At 36.6% G+C, this 21987-nt stretch overlaps 1 protein-coding gene across 3 annotated transcripts in view; it reads right to left on the bottom strand.

The window, feature by feature from the left end:
• The window catches only part of PSD3 (pleckstrin and Sec7 domain containing 3), a 572386-nt gene that overhangs the window by 282996 nt on the left and 267403 nt on the right, over positions 1 to 21987 (bottom strand). For all 3 annotated transcript variants that reach the window (XM_022571390.2, XM_022571392.2, XM_089903828.1), the window contains one exon: positions 21272 to 21330. In XM_022571390.2, the coding sequence (XP_022427098.2) occupies positions 21272 to 21330 (59 nt within the window). The remainder of the gene's footprint in view (positions 1 to 21271; positions 21331 to 21987) is intronic.

The following is a 21987-nucleotide window of genomic DNA, read 5'->3' as shown; positions in this document are numbered from 1 at the left end:
AAGCTGCCTCATATCCATCAGTAGTCACTCCCCAAATCTCTCTTCCCATCACCACTACCCATCTCCTGGCAACCACTGACAAACTTTTTATTTACTAAACCCTATGGAGTTGCCTATGCAGAACATTTCACATAAATGGAATCATACAAAATGTGGTCTTTCATGACTGGCTTCTTTCATTTAGCATAACGTTTTCAAGGTTCACCCATACTGTAGCATTAATCAGTATTTAACTTTTTGAATTGCCAAATAATATTCCATTGTATAAATATACTAAATTTTGTTTATCCATTCAGAAGTTGGTAGATACTTGGACTGTTTCCAAATTTTGGTTATTATAATGTAGCTAAAAATATTTGTGTACAAGTTTTTGTGTGGACATGTTTTCATTCCTCTATGTGTATAACTCAGGAGTGGGACTGCTGGGTCATATGGTAACTCTATGTTTAATCATTTGAGAAACTGATGGCACCAGTTTACATTCCCACTAGAAGTGTATGAGAGTTTCAATTTCTCTACATCCTTACTAACACTTACCTGCCCTTTTTATCTTAGGCAACCTAGTGGGTGTGAACTGGTATCTTCTGGTTCTGATTTGCATTTCCCTAATGACTAATGATGTTCAGCATCCATTCATGCACTTATTGGCCATTTGTATATATTCTTTGGAGAAATGCATATTTATATCCTTTGCCCTTTTCTTATTACTTGTGTTTTATTGTTGAGTTGTAAGTGTCCTTTATATATTCTGGATACAAGCTCATTACCATATACACACTTCACAAATACTGTCTCTTATTATGAGAGTTGTCTTTTCACTTGATGGTGTTCTTTGAAGCAGAGAAAATTTTTAACCTAGATGATATTCAATTTATTTTTTCTTTTGTTGCTTGTGCTTTTGGTGTCAAATGCAACAAATTATTGTCTAATCCAAAGTCACAAAGATTTACTCCTATGTTTTCTAAGAGATTTTATACTGTTAGCTCTTACATTCAGATATTTGATCCATTTTGCGTTTTTTTTTTTTGCAGTACGCAGGCCTCTCGCTGTTGTGGCCTCTCCCATTGTGGAGCACAGGCTCCGGACGCGCAGACTCAGTGGCCATGGCTCATGGGCCCAGCCACTCCGTGGCATGTGGGATCTTCCCGGACTGGGGCACGAACCCGTGTCCCCTGCATTGGCAGGTGGACTCTCAACCACTGCGCCACCAGGGAAGCCCTTGCGTCAATTTTTGTACAAGGTAGGGAAGACAAATCCAACCTCATTCTTTTGCATGTGCTATACGGTTGTCCCAGCACTATATGTATTCTTTCTCCACTGAATGGCCTTGGCATCCTTGTCAAAAATCAAAAGACTGTAAATATAAGGGTTTACTTCTGAACTCATAATTCTATTGCACTGATCTAGATGTTTGGTTTGATGCCAGTATAATACTCTCTTGATTCTTGTACATTTGTAGTATGTTATTTACACCTCTGCATTCTTTTTGATATGGTTAAGAAAACCACATGAACAATTAAGCACCTTAATGATTTTTACGTGCAGAGTTCAGTAGGGTTATGTATATTCACGCTGCTGTGAAACAGATTTCCAGAACTCCTTCATCTTGCAAATCTTAAACTCTATACTCATTTAAAAAACAACTCACCAGGCTTCCCTAGTGGCGCAGTGATTGAGAGTCCGCCTGCCGATGCAGGGGACACGGGTTCGTGCCCTGGTCCGGGAAGATCCCACATGCCGCGGAGCAGCTGGGCCCGTGAGCCATGGCCGCCGAGCCTGCGCGTCCGGAGCCTGTGCTCCGCAAAGGGAGAGGCCACGACAGTGAGAGGCCCGCGTACCACAAAAAATTAAAAAATTTTAAAAATAACTCACCTTTTCTCTCTCCCCCAGGCTTCTGGTAACCATCATTCTACTTTCTGTTCTAATGAATCTGAATATTTAGGTAACTCATGAAAGTGAAATCATAGTGTTCTCAAAGTTTATCCATGTTGTAGCATACATCATAAGTTCTTCCTTTTTTAAGGCTGAATATTTCACTGTACGTATACATTTTTGTTCAACAATTCATCCACTGGTAGACATTTGGGGGTTCCACTTCTGCACTATTGTAAGTGCTGCTATGCACATGGGTGTGCAAACATCTCCTTGAGATCCTGTTTTCAGATCGTTTGGATATATAACCAGAAATAGGATAGAGGCATCATGTGGTATTTCTAATTTTTTAAGGAACTGCCATATTATTTTCCATAGGGTTGCACCATGTTACAATCCCACCAACAGTGTATAAGGGTTCCAATTTCTCCACGTACTTGCCACCTCTTTTTTTTTTTTTTATAGTAGCCATCCTAATGGGTGTGAGGTAGTTTTGACTGGCATTTCTCCGATGATTAGTGAAAGTTGAGCATCTTTTCATATGCTTCTTTGTTATATGTATAATATCTTCAGGTAAATGTCTAATTCAAAGCCTTTGCCCTCTTTTTAATTGGGTTATTTGACTTTTTGTTGTTGTTGTAGAGTTGTAGGAGTTCATTACATATTCTGGATATTAATTCCTCATCAGATATATGACTTGCAAATATTTTATCTCATTCTGTAGGTTGTCATTTCACTTTGTTGATTGTGTACTTTGGTGTACAAAAGCTTGTAAGTTTGATGTAACCCCATTTGTCTATTTTAAATTTTGCTACCTGTGCATTGAGTGTCAGATCCAAGAAATCATTGCCAAGTCCAATGTCATAAAGCTTTTTCTCTATGTTTTCTTCTAGGAGTTTTGTAATTTTAGGTCTTGTATTTAGGTCTTTAATCTCTTTTGAGTTAATGTTTTATATGGTATAAGGGTGCAACTTCATTTTTTTGCTTGTGGATATCCTTTATTCCCAGCACCATTTGTTGAAGAGACTAACATTTCCCCATTGAGTAGTCTTGGCACCCTTGCTGAAGACTGTTAAAGCATATATGCAAGAGTTTATTTGGGGGCTTTGTATTCTATTCCATTTGTCTATTGCCTGTCTTTATGCCAACATCACACTCTTTAGATTATTGTAGACTTGTAATATGTTTTGAAATCAGGAAGTGTGAGTCCTCCAATTTTGTTGTTTTTCAAATGTGTTTAGGCTATTCACAGTCCCCTGAGATTCCATATGAATTTTAGGATGAATTTTTCTATTTCTGCAAAAAATGTCATTGGGATTTTGATAGGAATTGTAATTGAATTTCAGTATTAGCTTATCAAATTTCTGGGGGGGGGGAGAAAAGCCAGCTGGGATTTTGACAATGGCTGTGTTCAACCTGAAGATCACTTTGGAGAGTATGACACTTTAACATTAAGCCTTCCAATCCATGACCATGAAATTACTTTCCACTTATTTGGCTTCTTTCGACAATGTTATATAGTTTTCAATGTCAATGTATTGATCTTATATTAAGTTTATTCTTAAGTATCTTAGTATTTCTGACTGATATTGTAAATGAAATGAATTTCATTTTCATATTGCTCATTGCTAGTATCAGCAATACAAATGATCTTTGTATATTCAACTTTTATTCTACAGCCTTGCTGAATGTGTTTTTTAGATTCTAATCATTTTTGGATTTTTTTTTCTTTTTTTGTAGATTCCTTAGGATTTTCTATATAAAAGATCAGGTCTTCTGCAAACAGAGAAAATTTGACCTATTTCTTTCTTATCTTGATATGTTTTATTTTTCTCCTTGACTAATTACCCTGGATAAAATCTTCAATACGTTACAAAGAAGTGGCAAATGCAGACATTCTTGTCTTGTTTCTGATCTGGAAACAGCTTTCCAACTTTCCCATAAAGTATGATGTTAGCTATGAGTTTTTCATAGAGCTCATTTTCAGGAATTAAAGAAATTCCTTTTTAATCCTGGCTTATTAGATGTTTTCTTTTTAGTTATGAAATGGTGTTGGATTTTGGCAATGCTTCTTATGTGTTTACTGAGATAATCATGTGGCTTTTCTCTTTTATTCCATTAATAAGGTGATTAGATTGATTTTCTTATGTTGAACCAATCTTGTATGCCCGTAATAAATCTCAAATGGTTATAATGTATAGTCCTTTTTATATATTGCTAGATTAGGTTTCCTTTTTATTTTTTTAAGGATTTCGTGTCTATGTTCACAAGGGCTATTCATAAGGGATATTAGTTTTCTTGTGATAGTTTTGACTGGCTTTGGTATCAGGGTAATACAGTCCTCATAGAATACTTTGAAAAATACTTTGATTTTCTATTTCTTCTTGATTCAGTTTCAACAATATTTATCATTCTAGAAATCTGTCCATTTCACCTGGGTAATCTAATTTGTTAACATACAATTGCTGACACCCTCTTTCATTACTGACTTTAGTAATTTAAATCTTTTTTTTTCCCCATGGTCAGGCTAGCTAGACATTTGTCAGTGTTGTTGACCTTTCAAAGAAAAAACTAGTTTCATTAAAATGTTTATTGTTTTTCTATTCTCTATTTGCTTCTTCTCGAAATTATTTCCTTCCTTCTGATTTCTTTGGGTTTAGTTTGCTTTATTTTTGTTTCCTATACTGGAAGGCTACTTTATTGCTTTGAGATCATTCTTCTTTTTAAATATAAGCGATTACAGCAACAAATATGCCACTTAGCAATGCTTGAGCTGCATCTCATACATTTTATGCTGCATTTAATTTTCATTTGTCTCAGAGTATTGTTTAATTTCCCTTGTGAATTTCATCTTTGGCCCATAGTTATTCAGTATTCAGTATTGTTATTCAGTATTATTCAATTTCCACAAATTTCACTGTTAATGACATAATTCCATTCCATTGTACTCAGTGAACATACTCTGTATATTTTCACTCCTTTTCAACTTACTGAGACTTAGTTTTTGTTCTATCTTGGAAAATATTCCATGTGTACTTGAAACGAATACATATTTTGCTGCTGCTGAGCGGAGTGTGCTACAGAGTGTGCTTTGTTGATTTCTGCCTAGTTATTCTAAAGATATTTGTAAGTGGGGTACTGAAGTCTCAAACTATTGTTGTTAAATTGTCTACTTCTCCCTTTAATTCTTCCCCCCACCACCACCAGCTTTACTGAGATATAGCCGACATGTAACATTGTGTGAGTTTAAGGTGTCCAAAGTGATGTTTTTCTACACATGTATAGCAAATTGATCACAGTAAGGTTAGTTAACACATCTATCACCTCACATAGTTACCTTTGGTGTGTGTGTGTGATGAGAACTTTTAAAATCTACTCTCTTAGCAACTTACAAGTACACAGTACAGTATCGTTAACTGTAGTCACCATACTGCACCATCTCCAGAACACATTCATCTTATAACTGGAGGTTTGTAAGCTTTGACCACCTTTACCTATTTCCTCCACCCTGCAGCCCCTGGCAATCACCTATCTACTCTCTGTTTCTATGAGTGCGTTTTCTTTCTTTTCTCCCAGCTTTATTGATATAATTGACATATAACATTCTATACGTTTAAGGTGTCCAACATAATGATTTAACATATGTACATATAGCATATGTACATATAGCAAAATGGCTGCCACAGTAAGATGAACACATACAGCTCTCCATATATTTACATGTTTGTGTGTGTGGTGACAACTTTGAAGATCCTGACAACTTCCAAATACGGTGCTGTTAACTGTAGTCATCATGCTGTGCATTATTAGATCCTGAGAACTAATCCATCTTATAAATTAAAGTTTGTACCCTTTGACAAGCTTCACCCGTTTTCCCCACACATACCTGATCTTGGCAACCACCAATTTGCTCTGTTTCTATATGTGTGCATTTTCTTTTTAGATTCCACATATAAATGAGATCATACAATATTTGTCTTTCTCTTATTTCACTAGAATAATGCCCTCAAGGTTCATCCACGTTGTCACAAACAGTAGGATTTCCTTCTATTTTATGGCTGAATAATATTTCATTGTGTGCGTATCTATCTATCTACTTACCTACCTGCCTATCTATCTCACATTTTCTTTACCCATTCATCCGTAGATGGACACTTAAGTTGTTTTCATGCCTTGGTATTGTAAATAACGCTGCAGTGAACAGAGGAGCATGGGTATCTTTTAGAGATGGTGATTTCATTTCCTTTGACTATATACTGAGAACTGGGACTGCTGGATTATATGGTAGTTCTATTTTAATTATGAGAAACCTCCATGCTGTTTTCCATATATGGCTTGTATCAAGTTACATTCCCACCAAAAGTACACAAGGGCTCCCTTTTCTCCATATCCTTGCCAGCACTCGTTAACTGTTGTCTTTCTGAGAACAGCCATTCTAACAAGTGTGAAGAGATAGCTCATTGTGAGGTAATAACTCACTGAGGTTTTGATTTGTACTTCCCTGATGATTAATAATGATGAGCATCTTTTCATGTACCTGTTGGCCATGTGTATATCTTCCTTGGAAAAATTCAGTTTCTTTGCCCATTTAATCAGATTATTATTATTGTTAGTGAGTTGTATGAGCTCTTTATGTATTTTGATCATTAACCACTTAGCAGACAAACAATTTACAAATACTTTCTCGCATTCCATAGGTTGCCTATTCTTTTTGTTGATGATTTCCTTTGCGGTGCAAAAGGTTTTAAGTTTGATGTTGTCCCATTTATTAATTTTTGTTTTTATTGCTTTTGCTTTTGGTGTCAGAGTCAAAAAACCACTGCCAAGACCAATGTCAAAGAGCTTACTGCCTATGTTTTCTTCTAAGAGTGTTATAGCTTCAGGTCTTACATTCAAGTCTTTAATCCATTTCAAGCTAATTTTGTGAGTGATGTAAGGGTCCAGTTTCATTCTTTAGCATGTGGTTATCCAGTTTTCCTAACACCATTCAATGAAGAGACTATCTTTACACCACTGAGCATTCTTAGCTACATTTTCAAATATTAATTGATTATATAGATGTGTGGATTCATTTCTGGGATCTTAATTCTGTACAATTGGTCTATGTGTCTGTTTTTATGCCAGTACCACACTGTTCTGAGTAGTACAGCTTTGCAGTATAATTTGAAGTCTGGGAGGTGTGATGCATATGGCTTTGTTGTTCTTTCTCAAGACTGTTTTGGCCATTTGGGGTCTTTTGAGGTTCCATACAAATTTTAGGGTTGTTTGCTCTATTTCTGTTAAAAAAAATAAATGCCATTAAAATTCTGATGGTGACTGCACTGAACCTATAGATGGCTGGGCGTAGTATGGATATTTTAACAATATTAATTCTTCCAACCATGAACATGGGACATCTTTCCATTCATTTGTGTCTTCAATTTCTTTCTTCAATGTCTTTTAGTTTTAAGTGTATAGATCTTTCATCTCTTTGGCTAAATTTATGCGTAAGTATTTTATTGTTTTTGATGCCATTGTGACTGGGATTGTTTTATTTCTTTTTCAGAGAATTCATCCTTAGTGTATAGAAACACCCACTGATTTTTGTATATTGTATTCTAACAGTTTTTTTTTCTGTGTGTGAAGTCTTTAGGGTTTTCTATCTTTAAGATTATATCATTTAAGAAAAGAAATAATTTTACTTCTTCCTTTCCAATTTGGATGCTTTTTATTTCTTTTCTTTGCTTGACTGCTCTGGCTAGGATTTCCATTACTGAGCTGAATAGGAGTGGGGAGTATGGAAACCCTTGTTTTGTTCCTGACCTTAGAGGAAAAGCTTTCAACATTTCACCACTGAGTATGATGTTAGCTGTGGGCTTGTCATGTATGGGCTTTATTATGTTGAGGTACATTTCTATACCCAATTTATTGAGAATTTTTGTCATGAAAGGATAATGAATTTTGTCAAATGCTTTTTATGTATCTATTGAGATGATTTGTATGATTTTTAACCTTTCAGTCTATTAATGATTATTGATTTGTGTATGCTGAAACACTTTTGCCTCATAGGGATGAGGCACTTGATCATGGTGTATGATCCTTATAATGTGCTACTGAATTCAGTCTGCTAGTATTTTGTTGAGAATTTTTGCATTTATATTCATCAGTGTCTTGTGATTTTCTTGTAGTGTCTTTATCTGGTTTGGGTACCAAGGTAATGCAGGCCTTGTAAAATGAGTTTGGAAGCAGTCCCTCCTCCTCTTGAATTTTTTGGAAGAGTTTGAGAAGGACTGGCATTAATTATTCTTTAAATATTTGAATTCACCAGTGAAACCATCTGGTGCTAGGCCTCTCTGTGTTGAGAGGTTTTTGATGTTGATTCAATCTCCTTACACATTACTGGTCTGTTCAGGTTTTCTATTTATTTTTGATTCAGTCTTGATAGGTTATATGTTTCTAAGAATTTATTTCTCTTCTAGGTTGCCCAATTTATTGTCATATAATTGTTCACAGTAGTTTCTTATGATCCTTTGTATTTCTGTGTTATCTGTTGTAATGTCTCCTCTTTTGTTTATAATTTTATTTATTTGAGTCCTCTTTTTGTCTTGGTTAGTCTAGCTAAAGGTTTGTGAATTTTGTTTCAAAAAGCCAACTCTTAGTATTATTAATCTTTTCTATTGTTTTCCTATTTTCCACTTCATTTATTTCTGCTCTTATCTTAGCTCTACTCTTTATTATTTCCTTCTGCTAACTTTGGCTTACTTTGTTCTTCCTCTAGTTCCTTGAGGTGTAATGTTAGATTGTTTGAGATATTCCTATTTTCTTATAGCTATAGTTTGTTCTTAGAACAAACTTGAGGTGTAATGTTAGATTGTTTGAGATATTCCTATTTTCTTATAGCTATAGTTTGTTCTTAGAACTGCTTTTTGCTCTATCCCATACACTTTGGTATGTTGTGTTTCCATTTTTGTTTGTCTCAAGATACTTTTTCATTCCTTTTCAATTTCTTCTTTGATCCATTGGTTGCTCAGAAGTATGTTGTTTAATTTCCATGTGTTTGTGAATTTTCCAGCTTTCCTCCTATTAATGGATACCTAGTTTCATACTTTTGTGGTCTGAAAAGATACCTGATATAATTTTTATCATCTTCAATTTGTTGAGACTTGCTTTGTGCATAACATGATCCTAGAAAATGTTTCATGTGTGTTTAAAAATATATATGTATCATGCTGTTGTTTAATGGAATATTCTATATATGTCTGTCAGATCAAATTGATCTATAGTGTTGTTCAAATCCACTATTTCCTTTTTGATTCTCTGTTGGATGATCTATCCATTGGTGAGAGTGGGGTCTCCAAGTAGTATTATACAGCTGACCTTTGAACAACATGAGTTTGAGCTCCATGGGTTCACTTACACATGGATTTTTTTCAATAAATACACTGGAAAATTTTTTGGAGATTTGCAGCAATTTGTAAAAAACTCAGACAAACCACATGGCTCACAGCCTATCATCACAGAGAAGTGATTTTTTTTTTAATGTAGCAATGTTTCTAATACTATATTATAAATGACTATAATGCTGTATGCCATAAAAATTTTATAACAATTTATTCATTAGTGTACAGGCTAGGCTACCATGAAGCAATTTTATTGCTGCTTCTTTGTTATCAATGCATGAATCATTACACCTGTAAATAAATATGAATTTCTTTTCCACATTATCTTTTAATTTTGATGTCTGGCATTATTAATACATGTAACACCTATAGCATTTTGTACCACATAAGACAATATTGATGTAGGTACTGACAGAGGATTCATCTTATAAACAGGTGATAAGCTTAATGATAATTATAAGTTTAACATAAGGAGGAGAAAATATATTTGCTGTACTGTATTTACTGATACCACTAAGTTCATAAACTTACAGTACAGTAAATGCATTTTCTTCTCCTTATGATTTTCTTAATAACATGTTCTTTTCTCTAGCTTACTTTATCGTAAGAATAAAGTATGTAATACATACAACATACAAAATATGTGTTAACTGACTGTTTACGTTATTGGTAAGGCTTCAGGTCAAACAGTAGGCTATTAGTAGTTAACTTTCGGGGAAGTTAAACATTATGCACAGACTTTCAGCTGCGCGCAGGGGTCGGTGCCCCAGCTCCCACGTTGTTTCAAGAGTCAGCTGAATCACTCTCTCACCTTTTAGCTCTGTTAGTATTTGCTTTATATGTGTAGGTGCTCTGGGGCTGAGTACGTAGTCTCCCTTCCACTTGTCAGCTTTTTATCCATGTATTTCAGGGCTGTGTTACGAAGTGCCTATACCTTAGAATTAGAATTGTTATATCCTCTTGGTGGACTGACCCTTTTATCATTATAAAATGTCTGTCTTTGCCTCTAGCAGTTCTGGTCTTAACATACATTTTATTGATATTAATGGAGCCAGTCCACCTGTCTTTCAATTACTGTTAGCCCAGGAGTACTTTTTCCATTCTTTTACTTTCAACTTACTTGTCTCTGAATCTAAAGTGTGTCTTTTGTAGACATAGTTAGATGCTTTTAATCCATTTTTCTAATCTTTCATGTCCAATACCTGGCTTCTCCTAGAGGCAGTTTCTATTGACTGCTATTCATACTATGTATGGGCCATACTTTCCTATTTCTTTGTCTCAAAATTATTTGTTGAAAACTAGAAATCTTAAATAACATAATACAGCCACTCTGTAAATCAGGTTCCTTCCCCTCCCCAGCTTTTGATGTCACTGTTTACTTGCTTCTCCTGAACTAATTCTATAAAGTCTATATTCTTTGCTGTGTGTGGCCACTGAAGTCTCTGCTCAGTTAGCTCAGCAGTCAACCTACTACTGGACAGAGGTTCCCTAAACACTCTGAATCAGGAAGTAGTCAGCCTGTGCCGTGGGGTTCTGCATGTGCTGAGGCTCCAGGAGGTCGTTCACAAATCTGGTTTGAGGCTTCACTTTCTGCTTGTGCAAAATCTCAAAGTCAAGAAGAAGTGAGAACTTAGGGTCTTCTCAAGTTTTTCCTGGGCATGTAGACACAGATTCCCAAATATTCAGAGCTTACCAAAGCCCCCTTTATGTATCTTATTTCCCAGCTTTTCCTTTTGAGTTTTTTGGTCAGCCTCTTGTTTGTCAGCCTCTTGTTTACCACCATCCCAGGCAGCAGCAGTGTTGAACAACTGCCACATACTCTGGGGAAAAGTCTTTCAGTGAGTGAGTGCAGAGTCAGATCAAAGAAAGACAAGCTATGCAAGTGACGATTTTCCAGGGAACTGCCAGACAAGTCACATACACGTAATGACAATTCCCTGGGAATGGGGCTTTGAGGAGAGCTCCAAATTGCCCATTCCAGTGGATGCTAGGCTTTCGGTTTTCAAAGCTACTGTGACTGTGAGGCTATTGGTTTTCAAGATTACTCTGGAGCGGGGGAGAGGGGAATGGTTAACAGGATAAGTGAAAACAGCACAAAGCTTTCTGTTCTTATGGAAATTCAGCTGAGTTTTATTTTTTTCCTCCAATAAAGTCTTTAGATTGTTACAAGCATTCTGGTTAATATCCAGAGTTCTGAAAATGTTTATTTTGGTCATTTTTTGCTAGTGTTCTCACTGTTTTTTGGAGGAACGGATTTTCAGAAGTACTGTCATTTAGAAATATTTCTCCCTGTGATCTTTAGACCCTAATGAAAGACAATTTTTAATATCAATAATTAACATCCACATCAAAAATCATCTCTTTTCATAAGTTTTATTTACTTAACACAATAAAATATTTAGATGACAACTTTAAACTGGATGAGAAGCTACTAGTTTTTTCCAAATTCTTTTGGAAGATTCATGAGCAGTATGTGTAAAGATCACTCAGTCAAAAATGTTTCTTTAGGACACCAGGAATTTCTATTATAAGGTGTAAATAAAACTTTCATCATTTAATTAACAATTGTTATGTTTTACAACATTTAAAAATAATGGTAAAGTCCCTGGTGTTATTTTAGTTTATAAAATCACACTCATTCTAAATTCAGTTTTATTTCATTCAGTTGCTTGTTTGGTACTGCCTTTAGTATACTTTCACAGTAACTAAACATTGCCTACATTAGTATAAAGATATCAATTTGACTCACATGGACTTTGAAACAGCGATTAGGAAAATAGAAATTAGCGGGGGAAATGGGTATGTAAAGTCAGACCAAGAAAAGATAATTCAAACACTTTGGGTCCTCCACAGTAAGGTAGTGTTCTGGGTGCAATCAACTGGAACAATTTGCCTTGATTTGTCTGACCAATGCAGGGAATAAAGATATGCCTTGATTTGTCTGACCAACGCAGGGAATAAAGATAACCAAAATACATGGCTTTCTATAGGTCAAAGATGCCCAACAACTTCTGGAATACTTGGTTAGTTGAGGCTCTTTAAATCTGCCATTTATTGTCCTCCTCTGACTCACTGGTAATTCTTCTAGGTAAGGTTTAGGAGCAAAAGCAAAGGGTCAGGTCAGTCCATTTTGCGTGTTACTGACATCAGTGTTTAAACACTCCCCATGTTTTTATACCACTTTTATCAGGGAATAAAAATAAAATGGGGCTTCCCTGGTGGCACAGTGGTTGAGAGTCCGCCTGCTGATGTAGGGGACACAGGTTCATGCCCCGGTCCGGGAAGATCCCACATGCCGCGGAGCGGCTGGGCCCGTGAGCCATGGCTGCTGAGCTTGCGTGTCCGGAGCCTGTGCTCCGCAACGGGAGAGGCCACAACAGTGAGAGGCCCGCGTACCGCAAAAAATAAAATAAAATAAAATAAAAAATAAATAAAATGAAGTCTCTATCATCAAGAAACAGTCCTTATGAGACCTGGATTTTTTTTTTCTCCTTGTTATACCAAATTGTATCAATTAATTTGAAAGACTGTTATTCAAACAAATACTGTCCACTGAACAAAGTGAACTTTAATCACTGACTTTGTATCTCAACAATTCATAGGTATCAAAGACACAGTATCATGGTTCTATCCTCTTCTTCCTATTCTATTGTTTTCTTTTGAAATTGAATCATGACTTTGGAAAATAGTAGGCCTGCTCTGAAACAAACGCTGGCAGTTGCATGCCAAGGCAGCGTTTTCATAGAACTTTCTTATATTCTGAATTCCTTCCCATTAAATGAATAAAGCAGAGAGATTTGAAAAGGCCTCCTTATGCATTAAGAGGCACACAAATTATCCTTTGAAATCAATGCAACATTTCCAATCAAATCTGAGATGCTCAATAAGTATAAATCTGTAGATCATTATCTTTAAAATCAGGAGGCATTTTTAACCAAATATAAAATGGAAAAGCCACAAAAAGAATTCTATTTGAAATCCCAAAATACCAGGTAGGCCCAAATCTTGACTACTTAGCCAATTAAGGTACCATTATTAATGAGACAAAACATTAATCAAAAAGTTAAAAAAAAAAACCAAAACTGGGGGTTCACATTCCCAAACAAATTTAAGGCTATTCTCCCAACATCATTATACTGCCATTAACAAATATATTTTCTTACAAAAGAAAGAGTTTTTTTTATCCATTTGTTTCCTTTTAGAGAGAAATTCTTTGATGAATTTATCATGTCTGAAAAACGTAACTCGGACACGTTTCACATTTAGAACGTTAGGTAAAAAGATCATCCTCAACATAACCCTACTATGTTTGGGAGAGGGAGTAGAAGGTTTCATACACTAAGGGGCAAGAATCTGGAAGAGACAAGTTCTGTAAACTTCTGTAAAGGACCAGATAAGAAATATTTTAGGCTTCACAGGCCATAAGGTCCCTGTGACTACTGAACATCGTCATTTTAGTTTGCAAATGTGTGTGGCCGTGTTCCAATAAAAGTTGGGAAAATCAGCGCGACCATGCTTGTGGGTCACACTTTGCCGGCCCAGTCTATGAGAAAAGGAAAAGGAGCGGCACTGGTACTGAGGACAAACCACAAGTGGGCATGCAAGCAGATTAGGCGTCCTGATGTATTCTGTGCCTTAATTTCAGGTTTTCCCTTTGTTAAAGTTGTGGCATTTTTTCCCACCCCAGCAGATAATCAACTCCCAACTTTAGTGGTAACTGACAGCAAAGGAGGAAAGTTAAGAAGAAGAGTTTCATTCTTAACAATGTCACTTAGACACCACACAAACTATAATCTAAAGCTGAGCATAAGTGTGACCAAGTCTTTGCTTTGAGCATGCTTCCCTGACAACTAGGAGAATGGAACCTTCTACCAAGCTCCAGCCAAGACCTGACCCACACTCAGCCCTAAGGGGAAGCTGCTGATAGGGTGGCTATCTCAATTGCACATTCACCAGGAAGCAGCCCACAGCATATACTCTGATGGAAAGGTTGAAGAATTAGCAAAATAATCCTAACATTTTTCATTTTTAATAGCGTAAAGTCTGGAAACTTTGTGGAAAACATGCTTTCAGAGAAACTAAAAGCTCTCATGATCCATTGGTAAAATCTGGCTTCATAAATCTTGAAATATTAAAACACAGCAGGCATACCCTCCCACATGACAACTCCACCTCCTGCAACATGTTACAGTAAGTGCTGAAAAAGCATACTACTGATCTGGTAATTACTTTACTTCTGGAGCTCTGCTAAAAGCTCCTATTTTGCTTTTGTTTTGTATGCATCTCTATCAAATAAGCTTAATTGTGTTCTGCTGCCCTCAGGTGTCCATTTTTTAAATTATACATGAATACATGATTAGTTGGCAAAGCAGGATCCTTTGTAAATTTCCAAGCCAGGAAACTATAGCTATAATATTCAAAGTATTCTTTAATAAACCCCAAACACAAGGCTAATGTAAGTGTTAAAAGTTCAACTTTTAGATATATTTGAAATATTACTGGGATTTTTCCTACCACTTGTGTAACACATTGCCATTGAAAAAGGAGCCAGAAATGGCATAAAGAAGAAAAAGATATATGGCAACTGAAAATAATGTTACAACACAGTGCTTCTCAAAGTGTGGTTCAGGGATCCTGTTCAGGGTGTCCATGAGGTCAAACCTATTTTCATAATAATAATAAAAACGTTTTTCAGTCTCTCACAAGTTACAGTGGAGTTTTCTAGAAGCTACATGACTTGTGATATACTGCAAAAGACAAAATGCAGAAGCAGAGAATCTAGCAGTCTACTATTAAACCAAATATGAAAGAGATTGGCAAAAAAATTTAAATGCTATTCTTTTCACTAAATTTTGTTTAAGTATAATTATTGTTCATAAAAAATATGTTATTCATTTAATTGGCTTCTTAATACTATTTTTTTTTTTTTTTTTTTTTTTTTTTTGCGGTACACGGGCCTCTCACTGTTGTGGCCTCTCCCGTTGCAGAGCACAGGCTCCAGACACGCAGGCTCAGTGGCCATGGCTCACAGGGCCGGCCGCTGCGCAGCATGTGGGATCTTCCCGGACCGGGGCACGAACCTGTGTCCCCTGCATCAGCAGGCGGACTCTCAACCACTGCGCCACCAGGGAAGCCCTTATTAATACTATTTTAAATGATTTAATAAAATGTTTAAATTATCCATTTTAGTTTCTAATATGGTAAATCAGATATAAGTAAAAGTTTTTTGGTGGTCCTCAAAATATTTTAAGAGTATAAAGGAATCCTGAGAACACTGAGAAGTATTTAGTAGCATCTTCTATCACTGCTTCATAGAAAGTAGTTTCTCTAAAATTTGAGAAGATAAAGGAAAAGACTGCCCTCATTACCAAATTACAAAGACTAACCTCTACTTCTAACTTGATTGTCTAGACAGGCATTAAAGAAAATAATGGGATTAGAGGTCAGAGGTTTCAGTCACCTTCCTCATCCTCATTTCCCCCTCCCTCCCCAAACTATTTGCAGGAAGAAAGAGCAAAACCTGACTTAACAGAGTTTCATCTGCTTTCCTTTATCACCATCTACGAATGAGCAGTGCAAATGTGAGAAGCTCATAATGGTAAGAAAGAGAAGGGATGAAGTGTCTGAATAATGTATCAATGAGATAATCCGAGGCCCCTAAATGAGCCCCACTGACTCAACTGATAAAAGCTATCCTTGTTGTATTTTATAAGTATGAACTGATTCTAAGAAAAGTAAAACTACCAAAAAAAATGGTGAAAAAAGAAAGAGAAGGGGGTAAGGGCAGGGAGAAAGGAATGGAGGAAAGAAAAAAAGTAAAGGAAGGCTTTCATTTTGAGGAGTCCTGGAAGCCAAGAAAATCCACCAGTGCATGATTAATTCTGACATGCTTAAATAAGGATTCCTATTAAAATCTCGGCAGTTGCCAATTTGACAGTGATGAGAGTCTGGTGGAGTCACTGTGGCTGGGGAGCCCCCACGAGGTGAAAGAAAGACTCCACATCAGGGAGGTGTAAAAGAGGACTCCAAGAGAAGGAGGTTTATGGAAATAAATACCACCCACAGCTGGAAATCAGATAGAAAAAGAATTCAGAGCCAGGGCTGGCTCTTCTGGAAGAGGACACTGAGGAAATGGGGTAGCATGGACTCGAAGAGGAGTCCACAGAGAAGACAGCTCTGCAGGAGGGAGGGACAGCAGAAGCAAAACGCACTCACAGCCGATGCCAGTTACAATGATGACGGCCGCAGAAACCCACAGAGAGTCCCTGAGTTATTAAACCCACAGAGAATCCCTGAGTTATTAAATAATCCCTAGCAACCTCATGGAGATCTGTGCTGCTTTTAAGGGTGGAAATATAAGATAGCACAATATGAAAAGTAAAAGCATTAAAAGTCTTTAATCACAATTCTTACAACAGTCATTTTCCACTTCTGATAATAAACCAAATATTTTACCCACCATTCAAAATTCTAGCATCCTAGAAAGCCAATCTACGAATTAGAAACTCACAATTATCAATGCAGTTTACAGATTGAAAAATAATGAATTCCTATGACCTATCTCAAACTGAACTACACACTACACACACCTTCTTAACATTATTCTGTTACAAAACCTATACTTCATTCCTTGACTTCTTTCTTTCCCCTACCAGTATGGTATACTTGCCTTGGTTTTACCCCTTATCCAACCTATAACCCAACACCAAAAAGAGCCAGTAAGGTCCGGCCTCATACAACAAAGCCAGACTACTGAAGATGATGCATGCCAAGTATCCCAAGGACAGAGCATCTGCAGGATGCCCAGCCCGAGACAGGAAGCCACCACTCCAGAGAAACCACACCCTACACACTACACCCCATGCACAGGGTGGGCTGGCTCTGTCAATGCTAGAAAGCGGAGACACACCTCAGATAAAACTGCTGCTCAAAATCCCAGGTCTCAGTGTTAAAGGGTAGATTCTGTCACAAAATCTTGACTTAAAATAATGCCCTGGCTACTGCCTCTGACCATGGCCTGACCTGGGCAGCACCATCTTGTGGATCTCTTCCAACTTTTAGCTGTGACACTGGCCAACTACTGTGCCCCTATCCACCCCAGTCTCTGCTGCAACTCAGTTCTATTTCTAAAACTTCCTCCCATCTCAGGATCCAGTCCTGGTAAGAAGCTCCTGACTACTGTCTTGGCCCTGCTACCTGTCTTCAGCCTCAGCCTCAGATTCAGGAGGCTGAAGCTCGACTAGGACTGAAGTACAAGAGAGCTACTTTTAGTTAGCAGAGCACATCTGAAGGTAAGTCCAGAAAAGGAACAGGTTTGAGTTTATTCTAAAATGATAAATCATTTTATTCATGCCTTTCCAATAAAATACAAGGTTTTAAAAAAAAGTTTCAACTCTTTCCTTGTTGATAGTTACAATATTCAATACACCTTAGTTCCAACATAGCAAGAGAAAAATAAACCTTAGAGTTTGTTTTGATAGATATTGATCTGTATGTGCAAAAGTCTAACTTACATATAGATTTCAGATATGAAGAGGCATTTTAAAAATAAGAGATTACTTAGCAAATGTGACCACAATTATAAAATACTTATTTAATCTGAGTAAACCACTTGCAGAAAAGTAAAAGCAAGTCCATACTATTGCTAAAATAATGATAACTAATGATAAATCATTCGTATTTTTTAAAGTAAGTTCAGAAGGGAATCACCATTCTTAGCTCCAGTGAAATGACTAAAACATCTGAGCCCACTTAGTGAAGGGTGTGGAATTAAGAGACCCCCAGTGCTTTTCCACCACAGCACCTTAGTTACCTACCACCACCTCTGCAGTTAACCTGACTAAGGGAGGTTAGCCTCACCAGCACTACCAGAGTGAGATATGGCCTCTGATCCTTACCCAGATGGCAGGGAACTTGGAATGGAGTGTACATGCTACAAGTGTTTCTTTTTTTTTTTTTTTTTTTTTTTTTTCGGTACGCGGGCCTCTCACTGTTGTGGCCTCTCCCGTTGCGGAGCACAGGCTCCGGACACGCAGGCTCAGCGGCCATGGCTCACGGGCCCAGCCACTGCGCGGCATGTGGGATCTTCCCAGACAGGGGCACGAACCCGTGTCCCCTGCATCAGCAGGCGGACTCTCAACCACTGCACCACCACTGTAGGAAGCCCTACAAGTGTTTCTTTAACGACAGAATAAATTAGAAAAAAGGAAGCTAGAAAGACATTCCAACATATGACACTGTATTAGACTCACTATATTAGTATACCTTCTACCATTCTATTACTAAGATTAGCAGGAAGAACAAAGGCCCATTCCAGTGCATTTTCAACACATCATTCCTAAGCACAGGAAGATTCACAAAGAACAGCTATAAGAAGTGAACCTCCCAGGTTATACCTCCCCCACTGAAAGCATGAGGAAGGGATGAGCTTGTCTCAGCACTTCTTAGAAAGGTCATGCTGTTGTACTGCTATTATGACACAATGGTAGGGAAGAAAAGGGAAGTGGTTTATTGGTTCATTTCCCAAGAGGATTACTCTGGCTTTGGACTAAGTAATGAGAGGGGATGACCTAGGCAGCACAGCATAAGGAGAAGGTGAAAAGGGGAAGATGCTAGAAATAATTCACTGTATACTCTTCATGAATGATTCACTTTCAATAAGTCAGACACTGTAACATAATTCAGGCAATCATAGTGCAAGGGAAGTTATATCCAGAATTATGAATTAAAAACTTACCACCTAGAAGGAAAATTTATTTTTAAAATGAATCCAGAGGAGGAAAAGAAGAGAAACACATTTTCACACAGTTAGTTTTTATGATAGCTAGTATACTTTCAACAGACTTGTAACAGCATGCATTGTATATAAGAATAAAAAAGTCTAATATACAAAACTTAAACAACAGACAATCCGAAGTATGTAGCACACATTTTTAAAAACAAACCTGAGAACTAATAATCAATAAAAACATGATTTTGAAGGCGATACAGAGGGATTTACTTGCATTCACAATTTTCTCCCTCATATGTAATTCTGCCACTATAGCCAGTTGTTATTATGTACGATTGGCATAAATCAAGATAATATTAAACTGTTCATTTATATAAACTGTCTCTTATATCCTAGTTGCCAAAAAGAAGTGCGACGCATCATTTAATCTCCTTTCAATTCCTCAAATGTGGAAGACAAAAGCAAACCCAAGATCTGTGGTTCTGAACCTGTGTACAAGAGGCCCTGGGGTGCCCATGGCTTGTCTGGACATCAAGCATGCAGAGTTATCTGAATAAATAACAAACCTCACACCTTTATTTACTGTTATACTTCAAATTATTGTGATTAATAAGACACATGCTTATTTGAAAGTATTATTAAAGCAATATTAGCTTTTTAAAAAGCAATCCAGCTTGTAATAGAAATAAATCCCCACAAATCTAGCAACTTCCATAGACGTTCTGTGACATCCCCAACCTTTAAATAAGAATCGAACTATTACTGGATTCTCTTTTTCATTATTACACATTTTCTCAGTCAAAAGAGAGTAAATGCACAACTATCATATGTGGATGGGACCTCAAGATATCCAATGTGAAGAAGATTCCTCGTGCTGGGACGCACTGGCTTGGATTAATGTTTATATGTGGACAAGCATAATCAAAAGTGTTTCCTTCAGTTGATAGTTGGTTAAGAAATTGAGTGGGAGGGAAAGAAAGGGACAGACTTGCAGCTGTTATCACAAGATGAACAGAGAAGAAAGCAATGAAAACGTGCTTCACTGTTAACAGGAAAACAGAGGTTAGGACAGTACACTGATCGGTCATCCCCATATCAAGTTGAATGAATATTAGACTCTAACACTCATTTCAAGGCTCACACTGTGGGAATCCCAGTACCTTCATTTCCACAAGACATATTATCCACAAATGTCCCCTGAGAACATCTACATTTTCAGTCTATATAATCTCAGGACACAAGTTACATATGCCTACAAGTCACTAACGTGTTCTAAATTCACCTCCTGCAAACTGCAGAAGGAATTTCCTAGTTGAGTATTGTGAGATTTGTGAAGACGACGTTGAAATTATGATTCTATCACTGTATCTTCTCCTTCACTTTCTTGACAGTAGAACCGTTCTTCCCCCCCCCCAGTCCATCTTAATGACCCCATACAGCTCCATTTTGCCTCTCTTAAAGAGGAGCACCATGTTTAAAATAAGGTGTGACCTTTTGGAATAGTAGAACAAATTAGGACCAATATCTAAGTTTTAGTTCTTTTAATGTGGTTTCTTAATTGTAAGATAAATCATATATCAAATCAAGGGATGATCTAGACTCTTTAATTATAAGAAACATGATTTTCTCTTCAAAATAAATGGACCTGGGACTATGAAATAATTTTTGTGCTAAGTACATGTTGATCTATATTTAACTAAAACATTTTCTCTAATATGAACAGTTCAAGTAAATGCTAAAATTCCACTTCTATGAAAGGTGAAAGTTTACATATAATTCTAAATTCTATAAGTTCCTCCTATACTTTAAAGAGAAGATGAGACAGTAGATTACCTTCATATTTCAACTAGCAAGAGACCAGGTAAGTTGAGGAGTGTAAAGAAGTCTGAGTTTTAATACTACTATATTTAGTGAAAACATAGTTGACACTTTCAGATCTAACTTATATCCTCTTTCCACTATTCTATATCAACCCTAGTAGCTAACCAAAAAACAAAACAAAAACAAAAAACATAAGTAAAAGCTCTGTCTCTGCCACCTAGTGGAGAAAGAAGATACAGAACACACATTACAGCTAGAACAACTCCAGACGTGTAGGCATACGGAATTCACTTAAAATTATGTTCAGTGCTAGCATGTAGAATAAGTTATTTCTTTTTCCAAAGGTTTATGTTTACCTACCTGCCATGTAGAGAATGAGGTAAAGGGAGGCAGAGGATAAACACAAAAGCAAAGATAAGCCCAAAATATTTTGGAGCTCTGTAAGACAGCTCTTCACACACCTACTTACATGGCCATGGAGATCTGTGTTAAGAAGCATCATTGCACAGGTGAGGCAATGGACTCCATCTAACAAAAGAGACAAGGACAGAAAGCATTAATTCACTATTTCCTGTTGGACTCCTCAGTATCATTAAAATAGCATACCTATGCTTAATTAAGAACCTATGAAAACGCAATACGGTGGCTAGGCAAAATTAATCATATTCATTTGGGGCAACACAAAATAGATAAAGAAAAAGTTATTAAAAGGATCTCAATGCACAGATTTGGACTCTACTGGTGATGAAGGAAATTATTCCTACCTCTGGAGGACAATTTGATAGTATATATCTAAAACTTTGAAACAGTGTCCTTTGACACAGCAAACCTACTTCTAGGGCTTTATACTAATGAAATAAGGAGCTACCCAAAACACAAGGATATCTAAAGAAAGACTGCTTACAATGGGGAATGAGTAAGTACAACCCACCTAAAACACAATTCTGTTATGCTGAAGTCATTAAAAATGTGGTCCAAGTATACATGTTGAAATGGAAAGATATTTTACAATAAAGTATTACATGAAAAACACATTATATGCAGTATGATTCTATTTAAATATAATACATCTAGAATGATGTATAATATTAAGAGATTATTATCTCTTGATAGTAAAATTATAATTTTTATCTTTTTTATTTAAAGTTTCTCAATTTTCTATAAGATATAGAAATGAAAATAAAT

Source organism: Delphinapterus leucas, chromosome 21 (assembly GCF_059928025.1).
Source record: "Delphinapterus leucas isolate spDelLeu-1000000601 "Yukka" chromosome 21, BTC_Dleu_Yukka2, whole genome shotgun sequence".
NCBI lineage: Eukaryota > Metazoa > Chordata > Mammalia > Artiodactyla > Monodontidae > Delphinapterus > Delphinapterus leucas.
The sequence above is the reverse complement of the archived record's forward strand: the minus strand, read 5'-3'. Positions and strand labels throughout refer to the sequence as shown.